The sequence below is a fragment of the Gadus macrocephalus genome, chromosome 10, assembly GCF_031168955.1.
Source record: "Gadus macrocephalus chromosome 10, ASM3116895v1".
Taxonomy (NCBI): Eukaryota; Metazoa; Chordata; class Actinopteri; order Gadiformes; family Gadidae; genus Gadus; species Gadus macrocephalus.
The window spans coordinates 5,606,354-5,625,473 of record NC_082391.1 but is presented as its reverse complement, the minus strand read 5'-3'; the positions used below and the strand labels follow the sequence as shown (position 1 = coordinate 5,625,473).

General features: G+C 42.1%; 3 protein-coding genes and 7 non-coding genes across 13 annotated transcripts; 8 read left to right on the top strand and 2 right to left on the bottom strand.

Moving 5' to 3' along the window:
• The first annotated feature begins 1,777 nt into the window (after positions 1 to 1,777).
• Positions 1,778 to 1,850, top strand: trnaa-agc (transfer RNA alanine (anticodon AGC)). The gene has a single exon. It is a non-coding gene; the product is annotated as a tRNA-Ala (tRNA).
• Positions 1,851 to 2,715: 865 nt separating this feature from the next.
• Positions 2,716 to 2,788, top strand: trnaa-agc (transfer RNA alanine (anticodon AGC)). Its single transcript has one exon. It is a non-coding gene; the product is annotated as a tRNA-Ala (tRNA).
• An 863-nt stretch (positions 2,789 to 3,651) lies between these two features.
• On the top strand, positions 3,652 to 3,724 carry trnaa-agc (transfer RNA alanine (anticodon AGC)). Its single transcript has one exon. It is a non-coding gene; the product is annotated as a tRNA-Ala (tRNA).
• An 871-nt stretch (positions 3,725 to 4,595) lies between these two features.
• trnaa-agc (transfer RNA alanine (anticodon AGC)) lies at positions 4,596 to 4,668 on the top strand. The gene has a single exon. It is a non-coding gene; the product is annotated as a tRNA-Ala (tRNA).
• Positions 4,669 to 5,537: 869 nt separating this feature from the next.
• Positions 5,538 to 5,610, top strand: trnaa-agc (transfer RNA alanine (anticodon AGC)). The gene has a single exon. It is a non-coding gene; the product is annotated as a tRNA-Ala (tRNA).
• Positions 5,611 to 6,999: 1,389 nt separating this feature from the next.
• LOC132466497 (uncharacterized) lies at positions 7,000 to 10,428 on the bottom strand. The gene is given in 4 exon segments (XM_060063748.1): positions 7,000 to 7,724; positions 7,727 to 9,728; positions 9,803 to 10,030; positions 10,321 to 10,428. Coding segments are annotated over 4 exon segments (3,039 nt in total). The 3' UTR covers positions 7,000 to 7,023.
• A 240-nt stretch (positions 10,429 to 10,668) lies between these two features.
• Positions 10,669 to 10,741, top strand: trnaa-agc (transfer RNA alanine (anticodon AGC)). The gene has a single exon. It is a non-coding gene; the product is annotated as a tRNA-Ala (tRNA).
• Positions 10,742 to 11,313: 572 nt separating this feature from the next.
• Positions 11,314 to 11,386, top strand: trnaa-agc (transfer RNA alanine (anticodon AGC)). Its single transcript has one exon. It is a non-coding gene; the product is annotated as a tRNA-Ala (tRNA).
• Positions 11,387 to 12,774: 1,388 nt separating this feature from the next.
• On the top strand, positions 12,775 to 17,330 carry LOC132465537 (uncharacterized). 4 transcript variants are annotated; one of them, XM_060062215.1, is made up of 9 exons: positions 12,775 to 13,681; positions 14,131 to 14,289; positions 14,760 to 15,354; positions 15,476 to 15,552; positions 15,695 to 15,884; positions 16,055 to 16,176; positions 16,271 to 16,499; positions 16,587 to 16,733; positions 16,808 to 17,330. In XM_060062215.1, the coding sequence occupies exons 1-9, from the start codon at positions 13,373 to 13,375 to the stop codon at positions 17,056 to 17,058; spliced, it is 2,079 nt and encodes a 692-aa protein (XP_059918198.1). In that variant the 5' UTR covers positions 12,775 to 13,372; the 3' UTR covers positions 17,059 to 17,330. The 4 variants fall into 4 exon arrangements, with proteins under 4 accessions (XP_059918198.1, XP_059918199.1, XP_059918201.1 ...); XM_060062216.1 differs by lacking the exon at positions 12,775 to 13,681 and having other exon boundaries at positions 13,692 to 14,289; XM_060062218.1 differs by lacking the exon at positions 12,775 to 13,681 and having other exon boundaries at positions 13,692 to 14,289; positions 15,476 to 15,884.
• On the bottom strand, positions 17,320 to 18,646 carry LOC132465538 (P2X purinoceptor 7-like). Its single transcript, XM_060062219.1, has 2 exons — positions 17,786 to 18,646; positions 17,320 to 17,624 (listed from the first exon to the last, which is right to left on the bottom strand). Exons 1-2 carry the CDS (start codon positions 18,211 to 18,213, stop codon positions 17,444 to 17,446), a joined length of 609 nt encoding a protein of 202 aa, XP_059918202.1. The 5' UTR covers positions 18,214 to 18,646; the 3' UTR covers positions 17,320 to 17,443.
• Positions 18,647 to 19,120: the final 474 nt, after the last annotated feature.

Below are 19,120 nucleotides of genomic sequence, written 5' to 3'. Positions count from 1 at the left end.
AGTAACTGACCGACCTCTTTAATGTGCGTCTCGTTTGCACTGTCAACTGCTTGTTACAACATGTCCCAGATACTCCAGCATCTATTTGTAGATTTAAATGTAATGTGTCCAGTAATGCAGACAGGGCGTCTCTTCTTGCCTTTATCCTTCTCAATCCCATTGAGCCTTTTATAAAGATCATATGTCAGCAAAATAGGATATTTTACATCAGTGAGAAAGGGGGATTAGATCAGATGGCAGAGGGCTCGCTTAGCATGTGAGAAGTAGCGGGATCGATGCCCGCATCCTTCACAGGATGGTCTTCTGAAGGAATAATTTTGGTATATTGTAAAAATGATACGTAATATACCTATTTATTCCTGACTGACACTAGGCAGGAAAATGGAAGTCCTTATTAGTTAAAACCTAACGTAATAGGCCTCAAGCCCCCATTAAAAGAGCCGCACTAAAATGGGACATATGAAGGTCATACGATGGTCATATCAAGGAAGTGTTTTTGGTACATTGTAAAAATGATACATAATATACCTATTTATTTCTGACTGACACTAGGCAGGAAAATTGCATTTTTTATTAGTTAAAACCTAACGTAATAGGCCTCAAGCCCCCATTAAAAGAGCCGCACAAATTGGGACAAACCTCAGGAAAAACTGAAAAAAAACCTTTTTGTTTATTTCTAAAATTCAAAGTACAATAATATGTTCAATCCAACAACATGACAGTAGCACAAACGACTCCCATAAATGATAGATCAACTCCAACTCAAACTCCAACTTCCACTAAGATCCTACTTAAAAAAATTCTAAGGGTGCGGATAGTATCAGAGTCTGGTGGGGGATTGGCTCAGATGGTAGAGCACTTGCTTAGCATGCGAGAAGTAGCGGGATCGATGCCCGGATTGCCCGCATCCTCCAATAAATTTTAAAAGGCCAGAGTAACTGACCGACCTCATTTATGTGCGTCTCGTTTGCACTGTCAACTGCTTGTTACAACATGTCCCAGATACTCCAGCATCTATTTGTAGATTTAAATGTAATGTGTCCAGTAATGCAGACAGGGCGTCTCTTCTTGCCTTTATCCTTCTCAATCCCATTGAGCCTTTTATAAAGATCATATGTCAGCAAAATAGGATATTTTACATCAGTGAGAAAGGGGGATTAGATCAGATGGCAGAGGGCTCGCTTAGCATGTGAGAAGTAGCGGGATCGATGCCCGCATCCTCCACAGGATGCTCTTCTGAAGGAATAATTTTGGTATGTAGTAAAAATTATACATAATATACCTATTTATTTCTGACTGACACTAGGCAGGAAAATGGAAGTCCTTATTAGTTAAAAACCTAACGTAATAGGCCTCAAGCCCCCATTAAAAGAGCTGCACTAAAATGGGACATATGAAGGTCATACGATGGTCATATGAAGGAAGTATTTTTGGTATATTGTAAAAATGATGTATAATATACCTATTTATTTCTGACTGACACTAGGCAGGAACATGGAAGTCCTTATTAGTTAAAACCTATCGTAATAGGCCTCAAGCCGCCATTAAAAGAGCCGCACAAATTGGGACAAACCTCAGGAAAAACTGAAAAAATAACGTTTTGTTTATTTCTAAAATTCAAAGTACAATAATATGTTCAATCCAACAACATGACAGCAGCACAAACGACTCCCATAAATGATAGATCAACTCCAACTCCAACTCCAACTCCAAATCCAACTTCCACTAAGATCCTCCTTCAAAAATTGTAACGGTGCGGATGGTATCAGAGTCTTGTGGGGGATTAGCTCAGATGGTAGAGCGCTCGCTTAGCATGCGAGAAGTAGCGGGATCGATGCCCGCATCCTCCAATGACTTTTAAAAAGCCAGAGTAACTGACCGACCTCTTTAATGTGCGTCTCGTTTGCACTGTCAACTGCTTGTTACAACATGTCCCAGATACTCCAGCATCTGTAGATTTAAATGTAATGTGTCCAGTAATGCAGACAGTGCATCTCTTCTTGCCTTTATCCTTCTCAATCCCATTGAGCCTTTTATAAAGATCATATGTCAGCAAAATAGGGTATTTTACATCAGTGAGAAAGGGGGATTAGATCAGATGGCAGAGGGCTCGCTTAGCATGTGAGAAGTAGCGGGATCGATGCCCGCATCCTCCACAGGATGCTCTTCTGAAGGAATAATTTTGGTATGTAGTAAAAATTATACATAATATACCTATTTATTTCTGACTGACACTAGGCAGGAAAATGGAAGTCCTTATTAGTTAAAAACCTAACGTAATAGGCCTCAAGCCCCCATTAAAAGAGCCGCACTAAAATGGGACATATGAAGGTCATACGATGGTCATATGAAGGAAGTATTTTTGGTATATTGTAAAAATGATGTATAATATACCTATTTATTTCTGACTGACACTAGGCAGGAACATGGAAGTCCTTATTAGTTAAAACCTATCGTAATAGGCCTCAAGCCGCCATTAAAAGAGCTGCACAAATTGGGACAAACCTCAGGAAAAACTGAAAAAAAAACGTTTTGTTTATTTCTAAAATTCAAAGTACAATAATATGTTCAATCCAACAACATGACAGCAGCACAAACGACTCCCATAAATGATAGATCAACTCCAACTCCAACTCCAACTCCAACTCCAAATCCAACTTCCACTAAGATCCTCCTTCAAAAATTGTAACAGTGTGGATGGTATCAAAGTCAAGTGGGGGATTAGCTCAGATGGTAGAGCGCTCGCTTAGCATGCGAGAAGTAGCGGGATCGATGCCCGCATCCTCCAATGACATTTAAAAAGCCAGAGTAACTGACCGACCTCTTTAATGTGCGTCTCGTTTGCACTGTCAACTGCTTGTTACAACATGTCCCAGATACTCCAGCATCTATTTGTAGATTTAAATGTAATGTGTCCAGTAATGCAGACAGGGCGTCTCTTCTTGCCTTTATCCTTCTCAATCCCATTGAGCCTTTTATAAAGATCATATGTCAGCAAAATAGGATATTTTACATCAGTGAGAAAGGGGGATTAGATCAGATGGCAGAGGGCTCGCTTAGCATGTGAGAAGTAGCGGGATCGATGCCCGCATCCTCCACAGGATGCTCTTCTGAAGGAATAATTTTGGTATGTAGTAAAAATTATACATAATATACCTATTTATTTCTGACTGACACTAGGCAGGAAAATGGAAGTCCTTATTAGTTAAAAACCTAACGTAATAGGCCTCAAGCCCCCATTAAAAGAGCCGCACTAAAATGGGACATATGAAGGTCATACGATGGTCATATGAAGGAAGTATTTTTGGTATATTGTAAAAATGATGTATAATATACCTATTTATTTCTGACTGACACTAGGCAGGAACATGGAAGTCCTTATTAGTTAAAACCTATCGTAATAGGCCTCAAGCCGCCATTAAAAGAGCCGCACAAATTGGGACAAACCTCAGGAAAAACTGAAAAAATAACGTTTTGTTTATTTCTAAAATTCAAAGTACAATAATATGTTCAATCCAACAACATGACAGCAGCACAAACGACTCCCATAAATGATAGATCAACTCCAACTCCAACTCCAACTCCAAATCCAACTTCCACTAAGATCCTCCTTCAAAAATTGTAACGGTGCGGATGGTATCAGAGTCATGTGGGGGATTAGCTCAGATGGTAGAGCGCTCGCTTAGCATGCGAGAAGTAGCGGGATCGATGCCCGCATCCTCCAATGACTTTTAAAAAGCCAGAGTAACTGACCGACCTCTTTAATGTGCGTCTCGTTTGCACTGTCAACTGCTTGTTACAACATGTCCCAGATACTCCAGCATCTGTAGATTTAAATGTAATGTGTCCAGTAATGCAGACAGTGCATCTCTTCTTGCCTTTATCCTTCTCAATCCCATTGAGCCTTTTATAAAGATCATATGTCAGCAAAATAGGGTATTTTACATCAGTGAGAAAGGGGGATTAGATCAGATGGCAGAGGGCTCGCTTAGCATGTGAGAAGTAGCGGGATCGATGCCCGCATCCTCCACAGGTTGCTCTTCTGAAGGAATAATTTTGGTATGTAGTAAAAATTATACATAATATACCTATTTATTTCTGACTGACACTAGGCAGGAAAATGGAAGTCCTTATTAGTTAAAAACCTAACGTAATAGGCCTCAAGCCCCCATTAAAAGAGCCGCACTAAAATGGGACATATGAAGGTCATACGATGGTCATATGAAGGAAGTATTTTTGGTATATTGTAAAAATGATGTATAATATACCTATTTATTTCTGACTGACACTAGGCAGGAACATGGAAGTCCTTATTAGTTAAAACCTATCGTAATAGGCCTCAAGCCGCCATTAAAAGAGCTGCACAAATTGGGACAAACCTCAGGAAAAACTGAAAAAAAAACGTTTTGTTTATTTCTAAAATTCAAAGTACAATAATATGTTCAATCCAACAACATGACAGCAGCACAAACGACTCCCATAAATGATAGATCAACTCCAACTCCAACTCCAACTCCAACTCCAACTCCAAATCCAACTTCCACTAAGATCCTCCTTCAAAAATTGTAACAGTGTGGATGGTATCAAAGTCAAGTGGGGGATTAGCTCAGATGGTAGAGCGCTCGCTTAGCATGCGAGAAGTAGCGGGATCGATGCCCGCATCCTCCAATGACATTTAAAAAGCCAGAGTAACTGACCGACCTCTTTAATGTGCGTCTCGTTTGCACTGTCAACTGCTTGTTACAACATGTCCCAGATACTCCAGCATCTATTTGTAGATTTAAATGTACCGTGTCCAGTAATGCAGACAGGGCGTCTCTTCTTGCCTTTATCCTTCTCAATCCCATTGAGCCTTTTATAAAGATCATATGTCAGCAAAATAGGATATTTTACATCAGTGAGAAAGGGGGATTAGATCAGATGGCAGAGGGCTCGCTTAGCATGTGAGAAGTAGCGGGATCGATGCCCGCATCCTCCACAGGATGCTCTTCTGAAGGAATAATTTTGGTATGTAGTAAAAATTATACATAATATACCTATTTATTTCTGACTGACACTAGGCAGGAAAATGGAAGTCCTTATTAGTTAAAAACCTAACGTAATAGGCCTCAAGCCCCCATTAAAAGAGCCGCACTAAAATGGGACATATGAAGGTCATACGATGGTCATATGAAGGAAGTATTTTTGGTATATTGTAAAAATGATGTATAATATACCTATTTATTTCTGACTGACACTAGGCAGGAACATGGAAGTCCTTATTAGTTAAAACCTATCGTAATAGGCCTCAAGCCGCCATTAAAAGAGCTGCACAAATTGGGACAAACCTCAGGAAAAACTGAAAAAAAACCGTTTTGTTTATTTCTAAAATTCAAAGTACAATAATATGTTCAATCCAACAACATGACAGCAGCACAAACGACTCCCATAAATGATAGATCAACTCCAACTCCAACTCCAACTCCAACTCCAAATCCAACTTCCACTAAGATCCTCCTTCAAAAATTGTAACAGTGTGGATGGTATCAAAGTCAAGTGGGGGATTAGCTCAGATGGTAGAGCGCTCGCTTAGCATGCGAGAAGTAGCGGGATCGATGCCCGCATCCTCCAATGACATTTAAAAAGCCAGAGTAACTGACCGACCTCTTTAATGTGCGTCTCGTTTGCACTGTCAACTGCTTGTTACAACATGTCCCAGATACTCCAGCATCTATTTGTAGATTTAAATGTACCGTGTCCAGTAATGCAGACAGGGTGTCTCTTCTTGCCTTTATCCTTCTCAATCCCATTGAGCCTTTTATAAAGATCATATGTCAGCAAAATAGGATATTTTACATCAGTGAGAAAGGGGGATTAGATCAGATGGCAGAGGGCTCGCTTAGCATGTGAGAAGTAGCGGGATCGATGCCCGCATCCTTCACAGGATGGTCTTCTGAAGGAATAATTTTGGTATATTGTAAAAATGATACGTAATATACCTATTTATTCCTGACTGACACTAGGCAGGAAAATGGAAGTCCTTATTAGTTAAAACCTAACGTAATAGGCCTCAAGCCCCCATTAAAAGAGCCGCACAAATTGGGACAAACCTCAGGAAAAACTGAAAAAAAACCTTTTTGTTTATTTCTAAAATTCAAAGTACAGTAATATGTTCAATCCAACAACATGACAGTAGCACAAACGACTCCCATAAATGATAGATCAACTCCAACTCCAACTCCAACTTCCACTAAGATCCTAGTTAAAAAAATTCTGACGTGCGGATGGTATCAGAGTCAGGTGGGGGATTAGCTCAGATGGTAGAGCGCTCGCTTAGCATGCGAGAAGTTGTGGGATCGATGCCGGCATCCTCCAATATGTTATAAAAGGCCAGTGTAACTGACCGACCTCATTAATGTGCGTCTCGTTTGCACTGTCAACTGCATGTTACAACATGTCCCAGATACTCCAGCATCTACTTCTATATTTAAGTGTAACGTGTCCAGTAATGCAGACAGGGCGTCTCTTTTTGCCATTATCCTTCTCAATCCCATTGAGCCTTTTATAAAGATCATATGTCAGGAAAATAGGATATTTTACATCAGTGAGAAAGGGGGATTAGATCAGATGGCAGAGGGCTGGCTTAGCATGTGAGAAGTAGCGGGATCGATGCCTGCATCCTCCACAGGATGGTCATCTGAAGAAATATATTTGGTATAGTGTAGAAATTATATATAATATACCTATTTATTTCTGACTGACACTAGGCAGGAAAATGGAAGTCCTTATTAGTTAAAACCTAACGTAATAGGCCTCAAGCCCCCATTAAAAGAGCCGCACTAAAATGGGACAGATGAGGGTCATACGATGGTCATATTTTTCTTTCCTTTTTTTTTGCTTCTGTTGAGATCAACACGGCCGCCGAACGTACTGCAGGCCACCGGACTGGTTTCACCAGTCTATAATGCTGTTCCTATTCTGCGTTGTATGGTATCCCTTGACAGGAGGTTTGTCCGGGATTTCATGGAGGAATTTCCCCTATTTTTAACATTTATAGACCTCTGCCTGTGTTGCTGAGGTCACGGAGTGGGGGAGAATGTTCCATAGTCTCCCAGCATGGACAGCAAAGGAGGAGTCATATAGGCTCACAGCGGACAGAGGAGCATGCTTGTTGAAGGCGGGAATTTTGACCTTTCCAAGCCGCATATTGTCGGTGAACTGCATCCCGATGTCATTGGGTGTGGTTTCGTTGAGGATCTTCCAGACATGAATGATCATATATCTCTCTCTTCTGCGCTGCAGGGATAGAAGGTTCAGCGCAGAGAGTCTCTCCCAGTAGTCAAGGTCCCCTGTTCCAGCGATGCGCCGGGTGAAGTTGCGCTGGACATCCTCGATTGTCTGGATGTCTGACACCTTTACAGGGTTCCAAAGGGGGCAGCAGTATTCTACCCTGCTTCGGATTAGTGACTTGTAAAGTTGAAGCATGACAGGTTTGGAGCGGTCTTTGAAGACTCCAAGAACCCATGAAGCAGTCTTTATAGCACCAGCCACCATCTTGTTGATGTGAGGGGTCCATTTATAGTCGGATGACAGTTCTACACCGAGATCTCTTGCAGACTTTTGGGGTTTAAGGATGTGCCCACTTGGTGTGGCGTACTCCGAGAGATGTGATGTAAAGGGAAGCTCGTCAAGCATGGTAGATTTGTTTGTCCTGTACCGAAGCAACATGAACTTGTCCTGGTGTTGTTCTTCTTGGACCATTCAATTATGCTGTCAAGGTCTTCTTGGACAATCTCTGCGTCCTCGGAGATGTTGATTTTTCTCTGGATCTTGGTGTCATCTGCAAAACTACCAGGGTCGCAGTTCTTAACAACTTTGTGGAGGTTGTTGATATATATGATAAACAGGATCGGTCCTAGTACCGAGCCCTGTGGGACACCGCTGATAACAGGTTTAGGATCGGAGTGGTGACCGTCGACTACCACGGTCTGAGTCCTAGTTGAGAGAAAGGCTTTGATACGCTCGTAGAGGTTACCTCGGATGCCGTAGTTGTGAAGCTTCTGCAGTAGGATGTTGTGATCCACCTTGTCGAAGGCTTTGGCGAAGTCGAGGTATATCACATCGGTTTCGAAGCCTTCTTTGAGGTTGCGAAGTATGCTGTCGTAGTGCTGTAGGAGTTGGGTCAGACAGCTGCGTCCCTTCCGGAAGCCATGTTGGGTAAGGGATAGCAGTTTGTTGCTCTCTAGAAAATCAACCAACTGGGTCCTAATCACACGCTCAAATATCTTTGTGACATGGGATGTGAGAGAGATCGGCCTGTAGTTGGCTGGGTCAGTTTTATTTCCCTTCTTGTAGATCGGGGTAATATACTGTGCTTTGAGGTCCTGGGGGATTTCTCCAGTATTCATTGACCATTTCCAGAGTATGGTCAAGGGAACACTGATCTCATGCTTGCAGCTCTTGAGGGTCTTTGCCGGGACATCTTCATGTCCTGTGGCAGCGTAGTTGTCGAGCTCATCAATCGCTAGCTCAATGTCTTCTTTGGTGAAGTTGATGTCAGCAATGGTTGCACCTGGATCACCTTGAGGGGTGTCTGGGTCACTGAAGGCAGAGTAAAACTGATTAGTTTTGATGGTATCGACAGCCCTTTGCTCCCTGATATGGAGCTCTTCAAGGATCGTATCATGAAGGTCAATCTGGAGAAGGCTGATGTTGTCCTTCAGCTTCTGGAGTTCAGGAGAAGCTGGATGGTGCGTTTCCAGACATTGTAGGCGAGCTTTAATCTTGCAGCTTTTCTGGTAGAATAATGACCTGTTACGGCTAGGTTTTCTTTTGGTCTGCTCCTGAGGCTGGTTCTTCTGGGGGCAGTGTATAATGCAGAGCTGGAGCACTGTGAGCCTGATGAGTTCTGCAAATGATGCTCCTTGGTCATCCCTGGGGCGGTGGGAGTATAGTTCCACCCAGTTTATATCTCCCATCTGATCTTTGAGGGCTTCTGTGTCTGCTTCGTGGATGTTGAGAGAGTGGAACGAGAATCTTTCAAACTTTTTGGGAGGAGCGGTCTTAGTGCTACCAAGGACGTCGTATCCCATTCTGACCTCTACTAGTTTGTGGTCAGAGGGAGAGGTTTTTGATGAGGACACTTCTATGATGCTGTTGGTGTCGTTGGTGATCACGAGGTCAAGCACGTTGTCGAGGTGAGTTCCACAGTCGACAATCTGTGACAGGAAGTTACTGGAGAGGAAGTCTAGGAGTAGGTCGCATGATGCAGCGCTCTCAGCGCCGAGGGATTTAGCATACGACATAGATTTCCAGTCTATGTTAGGGAAGTTGAAGTCGCCTGTTATATAGATCGTTGAGACTTCACTCTGGATATCGTCAAGGTAGGTTTGGAGATGAGTCATCATCTTGGAGAAGCTCTTGAGGCTTGCGGTAGGAGGACGGTAGATAGATGCGACTATGTAGTGTATGGATTCAATAGCGCATTTAACTGACTGGCAGATACCGTCATCAAAGGTCTGGACATCTGATGTGAGGAGGGAGTCGTGGACATACAGCATGGTGCCACCCCCTGTTCTGGACGCTCTGTCGCATCTTAGGATGTGGTAGTGTGGGATGGCAACCTGTGCATCGTGGATGTAGCTTTTGAGCCATGATTCCGATGCTGCTAGGAAGGGTACTGAGCTATCAGGACAGTTAAGTAGGGTGTCGGAGATGAATGGAATCTTCCATCTGCTCTGGCTGGTAGCCTTTGGGGACAAGCCTTGTCTGTTTAGGATGTAGAGACTTGAGTAGGTAGGTTTGTGTTGTAGCCCTGCATTGCCTGCTGGAGGAGGGATTTCATCAGGATAGGGTTGGAGCTCATGTACTGAGTCGGTGGGGAAGGCATTTGCATGGGGATCTGCTCTTGGGGGATGGGAGGTAGAAGGTAGTGCCACAACTGTTGGTGGCACTGGGGGGGTCCAGGTAGGGTTTGTCGCTGGCGTTCGGCCCTCATCTCCGTCAGCTGTATCTGCATCTCTTGTTGCTGGTCTCGCATCTGGTCGAGGATCTGGGGGAGTCGGGATAAAAAAGACGTGTCGATAGCATTTGCTTCTGCACATCTTTCTGGAGCAGCAGCTGTGAGAGGCGGAGCTTGCTGCCATCGAGATCTTGGTTCTCGGACTGATGGTGTCCCTAGTAGGGGTGGTCTTGAGCTCGCACTCAGTGCCCGCTGCCTGTTTGTAGGCGGAGGCATCTGGCGGGGATGATCGCCTCCATGGCGTCTAGCTGGATCTTGTCTCTGTGGTCGAGGTGCATTTGATTCATATTTCTTCGTGTTTTGCAGGTGGGCAAACCTACATCCCTGCACAGTACAAACCCGACGTTTGACTGAGTGTCTGCACAGTACAGGATGGTAGAATTGACAGTTTCTTCCTCTACTACATCCGACTCTGGTGTCGGTGCCATGCCTCATGTAGTTTATGCAGCGAGGAGTGTGAAGCTTCGTACATGGATATGAAGGAAGTATTTTTGGTATATTGTAAAAATGATACATAATATACCTATATAAATATATAATATTTATTTCTGACTGACACTGGGCAGGAACATGGAATTTCTTATTAGTTAAACTTAGTGGAACTCCAACTTCCACTAAGATCCTCCTTAAAAAAAATTGGAACTGTGCGGATGGTATCAGAGTCAGGTGGGGGATTAGCTCAGATGGTAGAGCGCTCGCTTAGCATGCGAGAAGTAGCGGGATCGATGCCCGCATCCTCCAATATTTTTTAAAAAGCCAGAGTAACTGACCGACCTCATTAATGTGCGTCTCATTTGCACTGTCAACTGCTTGTTACAACATGTCCCAGATACTCCAGCATCTATTTGTAGATTTAAATGTAATGTGTCCGGTAATGCAGACTGGGCGTCTCTTCATCCCATTGCCTTTATCCTTCTCAATCCCATTGAGCCTTTTATAAAGATCATATGGGACAGTAGCGGGATCCATGCTCGCATCCTCCATTTGTTTACCTGCAGAAAATGAAGGCGCCGTTCAGTGCCATGTTCAGCCGCATGTCTTATCAGTCTCCTTCATATATGGGATACATCCAATATTCGGGGAAATGTTAAATCAACAGCACAGAGCTACCGCATTGTTCATATCTACAAGTTGACTATGTGTCAATATTTGTTTCATAACTAGAAATACAAAAAAATTTCAATGTCGTCATAATTGTATTAACCTTATGCTGTAATTTAAAAAGTAAGGCAACTCTTTTTCAATGTTCAAAGAAGGATCACGATTCCAAAGTTAGAGAGTCATGAAAATTCAGTACTACGTGTTAAACGACAGGGGGATTAGCTCAGATGGTAGAGCGCTCGCTTAGCATGCGAGAAGTAGCGGGATCGATGCCCGCATCCTCCATATTTTTTCCCTTAGAAAATCGGCATTATTGTTCACCAAGATGTCGGATAGTGTAATGTTCATTTATAGGCTAATTATTTTCCAAGTCACGTTCATCTATACAGGTTTATCTCAATAAATTTGAATTTTAGCAAAAAAGTTCATTAATTTAAATTCTTCAATTAAACAGTGAAAATCATACATTATATAGAGTCTTTACACCCAAAGTGAAATATTTCAAGCGTTTATTCGACTTAACATGGATGATTATGGTTTACAACTGATGAAATCAATCAATCCTATGGCCAGATCATGTTCATATGTGGCCGGATTCTTCTCTTTCCTAGTCACGTTACTGGTGCATAATACATTTGAAAACTGTAGCGTCACTGCGCTGGGTCGCTACAACACTATGGAAAAAATTATTGATTTAAATTATTCAATTTAAAAGTCAAACTCATATTATATAGATTTATTAAAGCTAAAGTGAAAGAATTCAAGCACGTCTCAGAAAATGTGAATATTACGTTCCAGTAGGGCCGGTCGATCACAATGGAGAAACGATGGGAAACAATAAATATCAGCCATATAATGATAGTGATCTAGAAACAGAGTATTAGTGTTGGTGACAGTTTGGCAAAGTGTCGAGCATGTCAAGTGTAGCCTACATGAGTAGACGCAAAGCATAAATCCCTCTGCACACTTTGGCCCAGAAGCAGTCAAGAGCTATAACGTTGTAATCTATTTAAGCTATTAAGCTGTTTATTGAGCAGATCACACGTGCATTGTTTTATATTTCCTACTAATTCCAATATGTAGTTATATGTAAATATAGACAAAGGACTGTCATATCAAAACACATGGCAACGTTACTACCAAGAAACGACACATTACAACAACGGTAATGAACAACAACGTTACCGTTTGCAAGCAATCGGCAATGTCAACACCAACGGATGCAGCAGAAAATTTGTCAGATAACGGTAGGCCTACATCACGTCTAAAAAAGCACATCTTACCTTTAATGAGAAATTGATGAATTCCGCGAAACAACGTGATTGGTTAAAAGTAAGCCGGAAGAATCGTGATTGCCTAATGTTGGGCTTACTTTGGGCTTACTTTGGGCTTACTTTGGCGGAACTGGCAGAACACAGTAATGCAGGAGGAAGGGAGCCAATTTTTGAGCCCCACACGCATGTGAAAAACACGGGAAATAAATACGGGAAAATATAGAATGAAGCAATAACATACAGGCCTATTTTGCCGTGCAGAAATATTCAGGCGATATCACTGTGCATTATTTGACGTTTCGAGTTATGTTCTTCCATTTCACCTGCCGTGAGTGGGATTCGATCCAGCGAGCTGCACAAGAAGCGATCTGTACATCAATACAATTAATCAATACACCCAATGACTTAAAGGACAATTCCGGTATTTTGAACATTGAGCCCCCTTTCTGGTTTGTTTATGATGAAATAGAGTGGGTGACACCGAAATTTTAACTATTAGTCCTTTCTCGGGTATTTGGCTCATTTTGAATCGCTCCTGCCTGCTTCACAATGGTTGTCTGTGTGCATACACAAACCTGTCATCCCAGCAACCCTAAACGTTCGTTTTCGAAAATGTGCAAGTAACCGAGTGGTTAGTGGCATTTGTGAAGTTTAAAAAAAAAATATCGGCGCAATATATGGTTTATATCCGTGTTAGTTGCTAATTGGAACTATTTTTTCAGATACCTCACAACCGCATATAAACTTCCGCTCGCTGTGTAACCAGCTGTGTAACCATGGTTACACAGCTGGTTACACAGTTCGACCACCTGTTGACGACAATATTCCAGAGGAAGAAGAAGCATAATAATAATATATATAGGTCTATATGTATATATATATATATATATATATATAACTAATATAATATATAATAATAATAAGAAGAAGACGTTCAACTTCATTTTCTGTCGAGTTCAAAACCAAGGCATCAGCTGTGGTTACCGTGCAGTCGATTATGGGAAGAATTTGTGCGGTCAGAAACTGCGGGAAGATCTCTAGAAAAAGGAGTTGTCATCGGCTTCCTCTCAACACACCTAAAAGTCATAGAGTCAGAAAGTTGTGGCTTTCATTCCTCGGGTTCGACATAAACACCCCAGTAAATGTACTTCGGGAAGCCGACCATCGCGTTTGCGCCTTTCACTTTCGGCCTGAGGACTACCTGAAATCAACAAGTCATCGAAAGAAGTGTCCGAAGAGACTGCATCTGAAAAGGGCAGCTGTACCGACGCTTTGTGGACCAACGCTAGACGAAAAAGACCTCGGGGTAAGCTAGATCATGTACAACGTTATGTTTATGATTAGTTTAGGTTGAACATCTGACTCGAACTGAAGGTTACACGGACCAAAACAGCGAGTTCGTTGTTGCTGCTTGATGTTTTTGACGATGATTCTGAAGTTAGTCTATAGGCCTACTAGTATTTTGACCTAGAATAGCGTTTTTAAAATGTTTTTTTGATCGTAACGTCTCCTAAAGAGAGCTGATGGGGTATCCACAGAGGTTAGATCAGACATGGGCATCATACGGCCGTGATTTTGGCCGTGATATATAATATATAGATATCTATAGCCCATATTATATATCTTATATTATTATATATGCGACCATGCATAACATAATCGCTTGAACCACCGTTCAAATGGCAGTCTGAGCCATAACAACAATATTTGTGTCAGTAATGTTGATGAGATGTTGTGTTTTGCAACTTGTTACAGGCTGTTGGCGGTGTGGTGGACCAGCCTTCTACCTCCAGCATATCCTTGGTCCTCACCAGTCCACAGCCACGGCCTCACCAATCCAATAAATCCCCAAGGAAGTCCTTATCTGGCAGTTACCTTGCTTTCCCTGTGATCAGGGAGAGGCTCTCACTATCTGTAAGTTATATTGTTACTATATTGTTACCTTACTTGTGGTGATACAATGTTTATTAGGTGAGTGCTGCATGCAGCGCTCAACTATTGTATCTTCTTTCTTTCTTTCTTTCTTTCTTTCTTTCTTTCTTTCTTTCTTTCACACACACACACACACACACACACACTTATTTTACATTTCTGCATTTTTAGCAATGCTTTGCGCTTTTCATTCAGCTGTCACTCTATTTGTTTTCAACCATTTCCATTTTCTCAAATGTTTACATTGTTTACTCCATTTAGACTTTTGAACTTTTGTTCAAACCCCATCACTTGATTTAAGACATACGTTTCTTTATGTCTTAAATAATCTATGTGGCTTTATTAAAACATATTTTCAACCTCACTTTGCACTACAGCACATTTTCTGCAGGAAATGCATTTTCTAGTTATCACTATAATTGTAAGTATTCCTTTGCTTCACTTTTCAACAGCCAGATGATTGTGAAACTGAGATGCTTCAAATGGACACAAGCATTTCCTCAGTCATTGAGGATGACCCAAAAGACATGAGCTTCAGCCTCAGTCAACAGTCAAGTTCAAGTGAAACCTCCAGTTCAAGTGCCTCAGAAGAGCAAGGGGAGTGGGATGAAAGAAAATGGATTGTGAACGAGTCTAGCATCATGCAACTGTTTAGAACATGCCATATATGTGCCGCACAAATCACTGATAAAAAAGTGACAACTACAGGCAGCCAACTAAAGATTGAATGGACATGTTTGAATAATCATCATGGCAAGTGGGCATCATGTCCTGATGCAAGAGGAATGGCACAGAATAACTTGCTTGTTTCTGCTGCTACGCTTTTCTCTGGAACAACTTTCACTGAAGTACACGAGTGGGCCAGCATCCTAAACTTGCAACTCTTGAAGAAATCGCAGTACTACTCCATCCAATCCGACTACCTTATTCCAGTAGTACACTTTGCATACAAGGATCATCATGAGAATCTCATTAGGCGACTTATTAGACAAAAGGCTGAAGGCGAGTCCATAGAGCTGTGTGGAGATGCCAGGTCTGACTCACCAGGTGAGTGTGTTTTTTTTCTTTAATACAATAACATGGAGGTATGGATTGTAAGACTGTTGGAAATGTTTTCCTCTGGATAGTAAGGAGGACTCACATGTTGTCACGCTATTACATTCTACAGGCTACAGCTGCAAGTATTCCACCTATTCGTTTCAGCTTCTATCCAGTAATGAGATCATTCACTTTCAACTACTACAGGTAAAACTAAAATGCTGCTTGTCCGATTTGTGAAACTATACTCTGGGTGACAGAGTATAGATAAAGCATTATTCAGTGGGTGTATTGTATTTGTTTTTTTGCTATTGCTAATTCATTCATTTCTATTCTCTTTCGTCAATAGGTAACGGAAGCTAGCAGTTCAGTTGCCATGGAGTCCCAAGGCTGTAGGAGGGGCCTCAACCATCTCATTTTCAATGAAGGAGTAGATATAGACCTCATCACTACAGACCGGGCCACATCAGTTCGGAAAATAATGAGGGAGGAATTCCAGAATGTTCACCATGAATTTGATCCTTGGCATGTATCAAAAGGTAAATAGTTGTATCAAAACAATGTAAATTGTGATTGACTCAATGACTCATCAAATCATAACCTGATAGACCTTCCATGTATCAAGACCACATATCTTGTACTGTGAAGGAGAACCTTCACATTTGGCTCACCCACATTTGTGGTAATGTGTTTCATTACTATTACACAGGCATAAAGAAAAAACTGGTAGCACTCGCCAACAAAAAGGAAAATCAGGTCCTGCAGGGCTGGATTCGGGCGATCCTCAATCACTTTTGGTTCTCATGCTCATCTTGTGGTGAGAGTGCTGAGGTAATAACCCCAATGCATAAAGAATGTATAAAGATTGCACTGAAATCCCGTCAGAAGATTATCAAATAGTCTTGAAATGTAATATATTCTGTAGGAACTGAAGCGACGGTGGACCTCAGTCCTCCACCACATCTGTGGGGAGCACACATGGGAGCAAGATGGAAGAAAGTGGGCATGCCCTCACCCTGCTCTCAACCCAGATCAGCAAAGGACAAAGCGATGGCTCCAGCCAGAGTCTCAAGTGTTCAAGTCTTTACGGAATATTGTTGAAGATAAAAGACTTCTGAAAGACCTTGAGCAGATGACTCGCTTCAAACATACAGGTATATAGCATTATGAAACAGATCTATGCAACTTTTCAACCTATGTAGTCACTCTCTCAATGTCTAATGAAACACTTTAATTTACAGGATCTTTGGAAGTGTACCACAACGTTATGCTAAAATATCTGCCGAAACGACTGCATTTTCGGTACGACACCATGGTAGCCCGAACACAACTAGCCATCCTGGACAACAATTACAATGTCGGCCGACAGCAGACAGAGACTTCAGAAGGTATTGAGATTTCATAAGTAAGCCCCTAAATGTGTTTGTCACAACTTGGCTAAGAAATAATGTTCTCTGTGTAGGACTTCCAAGATACAGTATGGTGTTCCCAAAACAGAGCAAGGAATGGGTAGCCAAGAAGATCTATGAGCCTACTAGTCAGTACTTCACACAACACCTTGTGAAACTCGTGTTGGAGAGAAGGGAGGAAAGAACACCGGAAGACATTCCACATGTCCAGCGGCCTGCAAACATTGCCACTAAGGAGAGACCCCCCAAGGAAGATTTAATCAGGAAACATCAATCCAGATTCCCTCGCCACACTGATGTTTGAAAAACCAAGGATCCAGATTGTAAATTTGTTTATATGTCAGAATCAGAATCACTTTTATTACCCCTTATTGTACAGTAGGCTACACAAGAGCAAAAGTATTAGGCTTGGTTCCTCAGCATAAAGAGTGAAGTGTAGGGTGTTCAAGTGGTAGTGTTGTAAATGTGTTTGTAAATACAGTCGGCCTATGTCTACCTTTACCCATTAGGAAAACATGTTTAGGCCTACAGACACTAGTGCACTTTCTAAATAAAACTGCAACGATTTTTGAACAAAAGTTTTTTTATTGAGAAGAAATTAAAAAGTAAACGCAATGCAGTTAGGTAGGAACAGAAGGTAGGAACAGAAGGGTAAGATATACATTGGAATAAGAATAAAAATAATGAATTCAGAATAATTCCTCTATCTCACTGGGTTTAAACCCAGCATACTGTCCAGTGGGGGATGGGAACGCATTCCTAACAGCCCACACCACGCAACTGGGTAATGCAAGGCGATTTCCTCGTCCCAGTGGTTGACCTTTGAGGGCCCACTCCAGAATGACTCGATAAGCCACAAGTCGGTATTGACTGAGGGTAACAAAACATGGATAGAGCAAAGACTGGGTCAGTAACTACTAGTAATGAGACGGTGGCACCGTTTTCAAAAACATTATAGTCGAGATACATGCGAATTATACAAATTGGCATCTGAATATGAAATACATTAGGCCTACATCAATGTAGCTTACCTATCTGACAGTTGGCCATTCGGTCCTTCGGGTGTGGGGCGTTTCTTCCAGTTAATTTTAGGGACCCAGAAGAAAGTCTCCAGCACGGTTTTATTTAGGAGATGGCGCACTTCATTTAGAGAGATGCAGGGCGACACAGTCTCGTCGACCGAGACATTGAGGTTGGCCATACCAGCTGTGACGACAAGGTCCCACTCCGTGCAGCACCTACTTTCGTGCTCCGTCGGCATCTGCCTGCACTTCCCACAGGCACACCACCAATTTCCCGCGATCCTGGGGACCGCTTCAGCCGGAGCTTCAGGCGCCTCCGTAGCCCTGGCCTCCATCTCCCGTAGCTCCTCTTGGGTGTATTCTGGTTCATACAGATATCCTCTGCCGTCAAACTCAAAATCGAGTGCGTCCTCCAGAAGCCACCTTTCATATTCCATTTTCAATGATTTTCCCTAATCCGAGGTGCTCAAGTCACGGTACAAGATTTCAAACCAACGTAAACAGCCCACCTTTCCGGTTCGGCGGAGTAATATCAACGAGCAGTAATGAGTCTTCCAACTGAAATCAACTGGCGATAAATGTGCAATAAAACACGACAGAAACCATATATTGCGCCGATAATTTTTTTTTAAACTTCACAAATGCCACTAACCACTCGGTTACTTGCACATTTTCGAAAACGAACGTTTAGGGTTGCTGGGATGACAGGTTGGTGTATGCACATAGACAACCATTGTGAAGGAGGCAGGAGCGATTCAAAATGAGCCAAATACCCGAGAAAGGACTAATAGTTAAAATTTCGGTGTCACCCACTCTATTTCAGCCTAAACAAACCAGAAAGGGGGCTCAATGTTCAAAATACCGGAATTGTCCTTTAAGTTTATTTCTGTTTCTGTTAATAACAATAAAATGTGTAGTATTGTAGTATAAGTATTGTATAGGAACACAAGATGTAAAATGAACAAGTATTGTATAGGAACACAAGATGTAAAATGAACTAGTATTGTATAGGAACACAAGATGTAAAATGAACAAGTATTGTATAGGAACACAAGATGTAAAATGAACAAGTATTGTATAGGAACACAAGATGTAAAGTATTGAGAACCCACACACACGAACACACACACACACACACACACACACACACACACACACACACACACACACACACACACACACACACACACACACACACACACACACACACACACTCTGATTTAGGCCAGAGCTGATAGGCAGACCCGGGGAGAGACTCGGGCCTAAGGCCCCGTTTACACGAAGGGAAAACGCAGATATTTCCACTGTGCGTCACAGAAAACGATCATTTCTAAAAACTTTTTT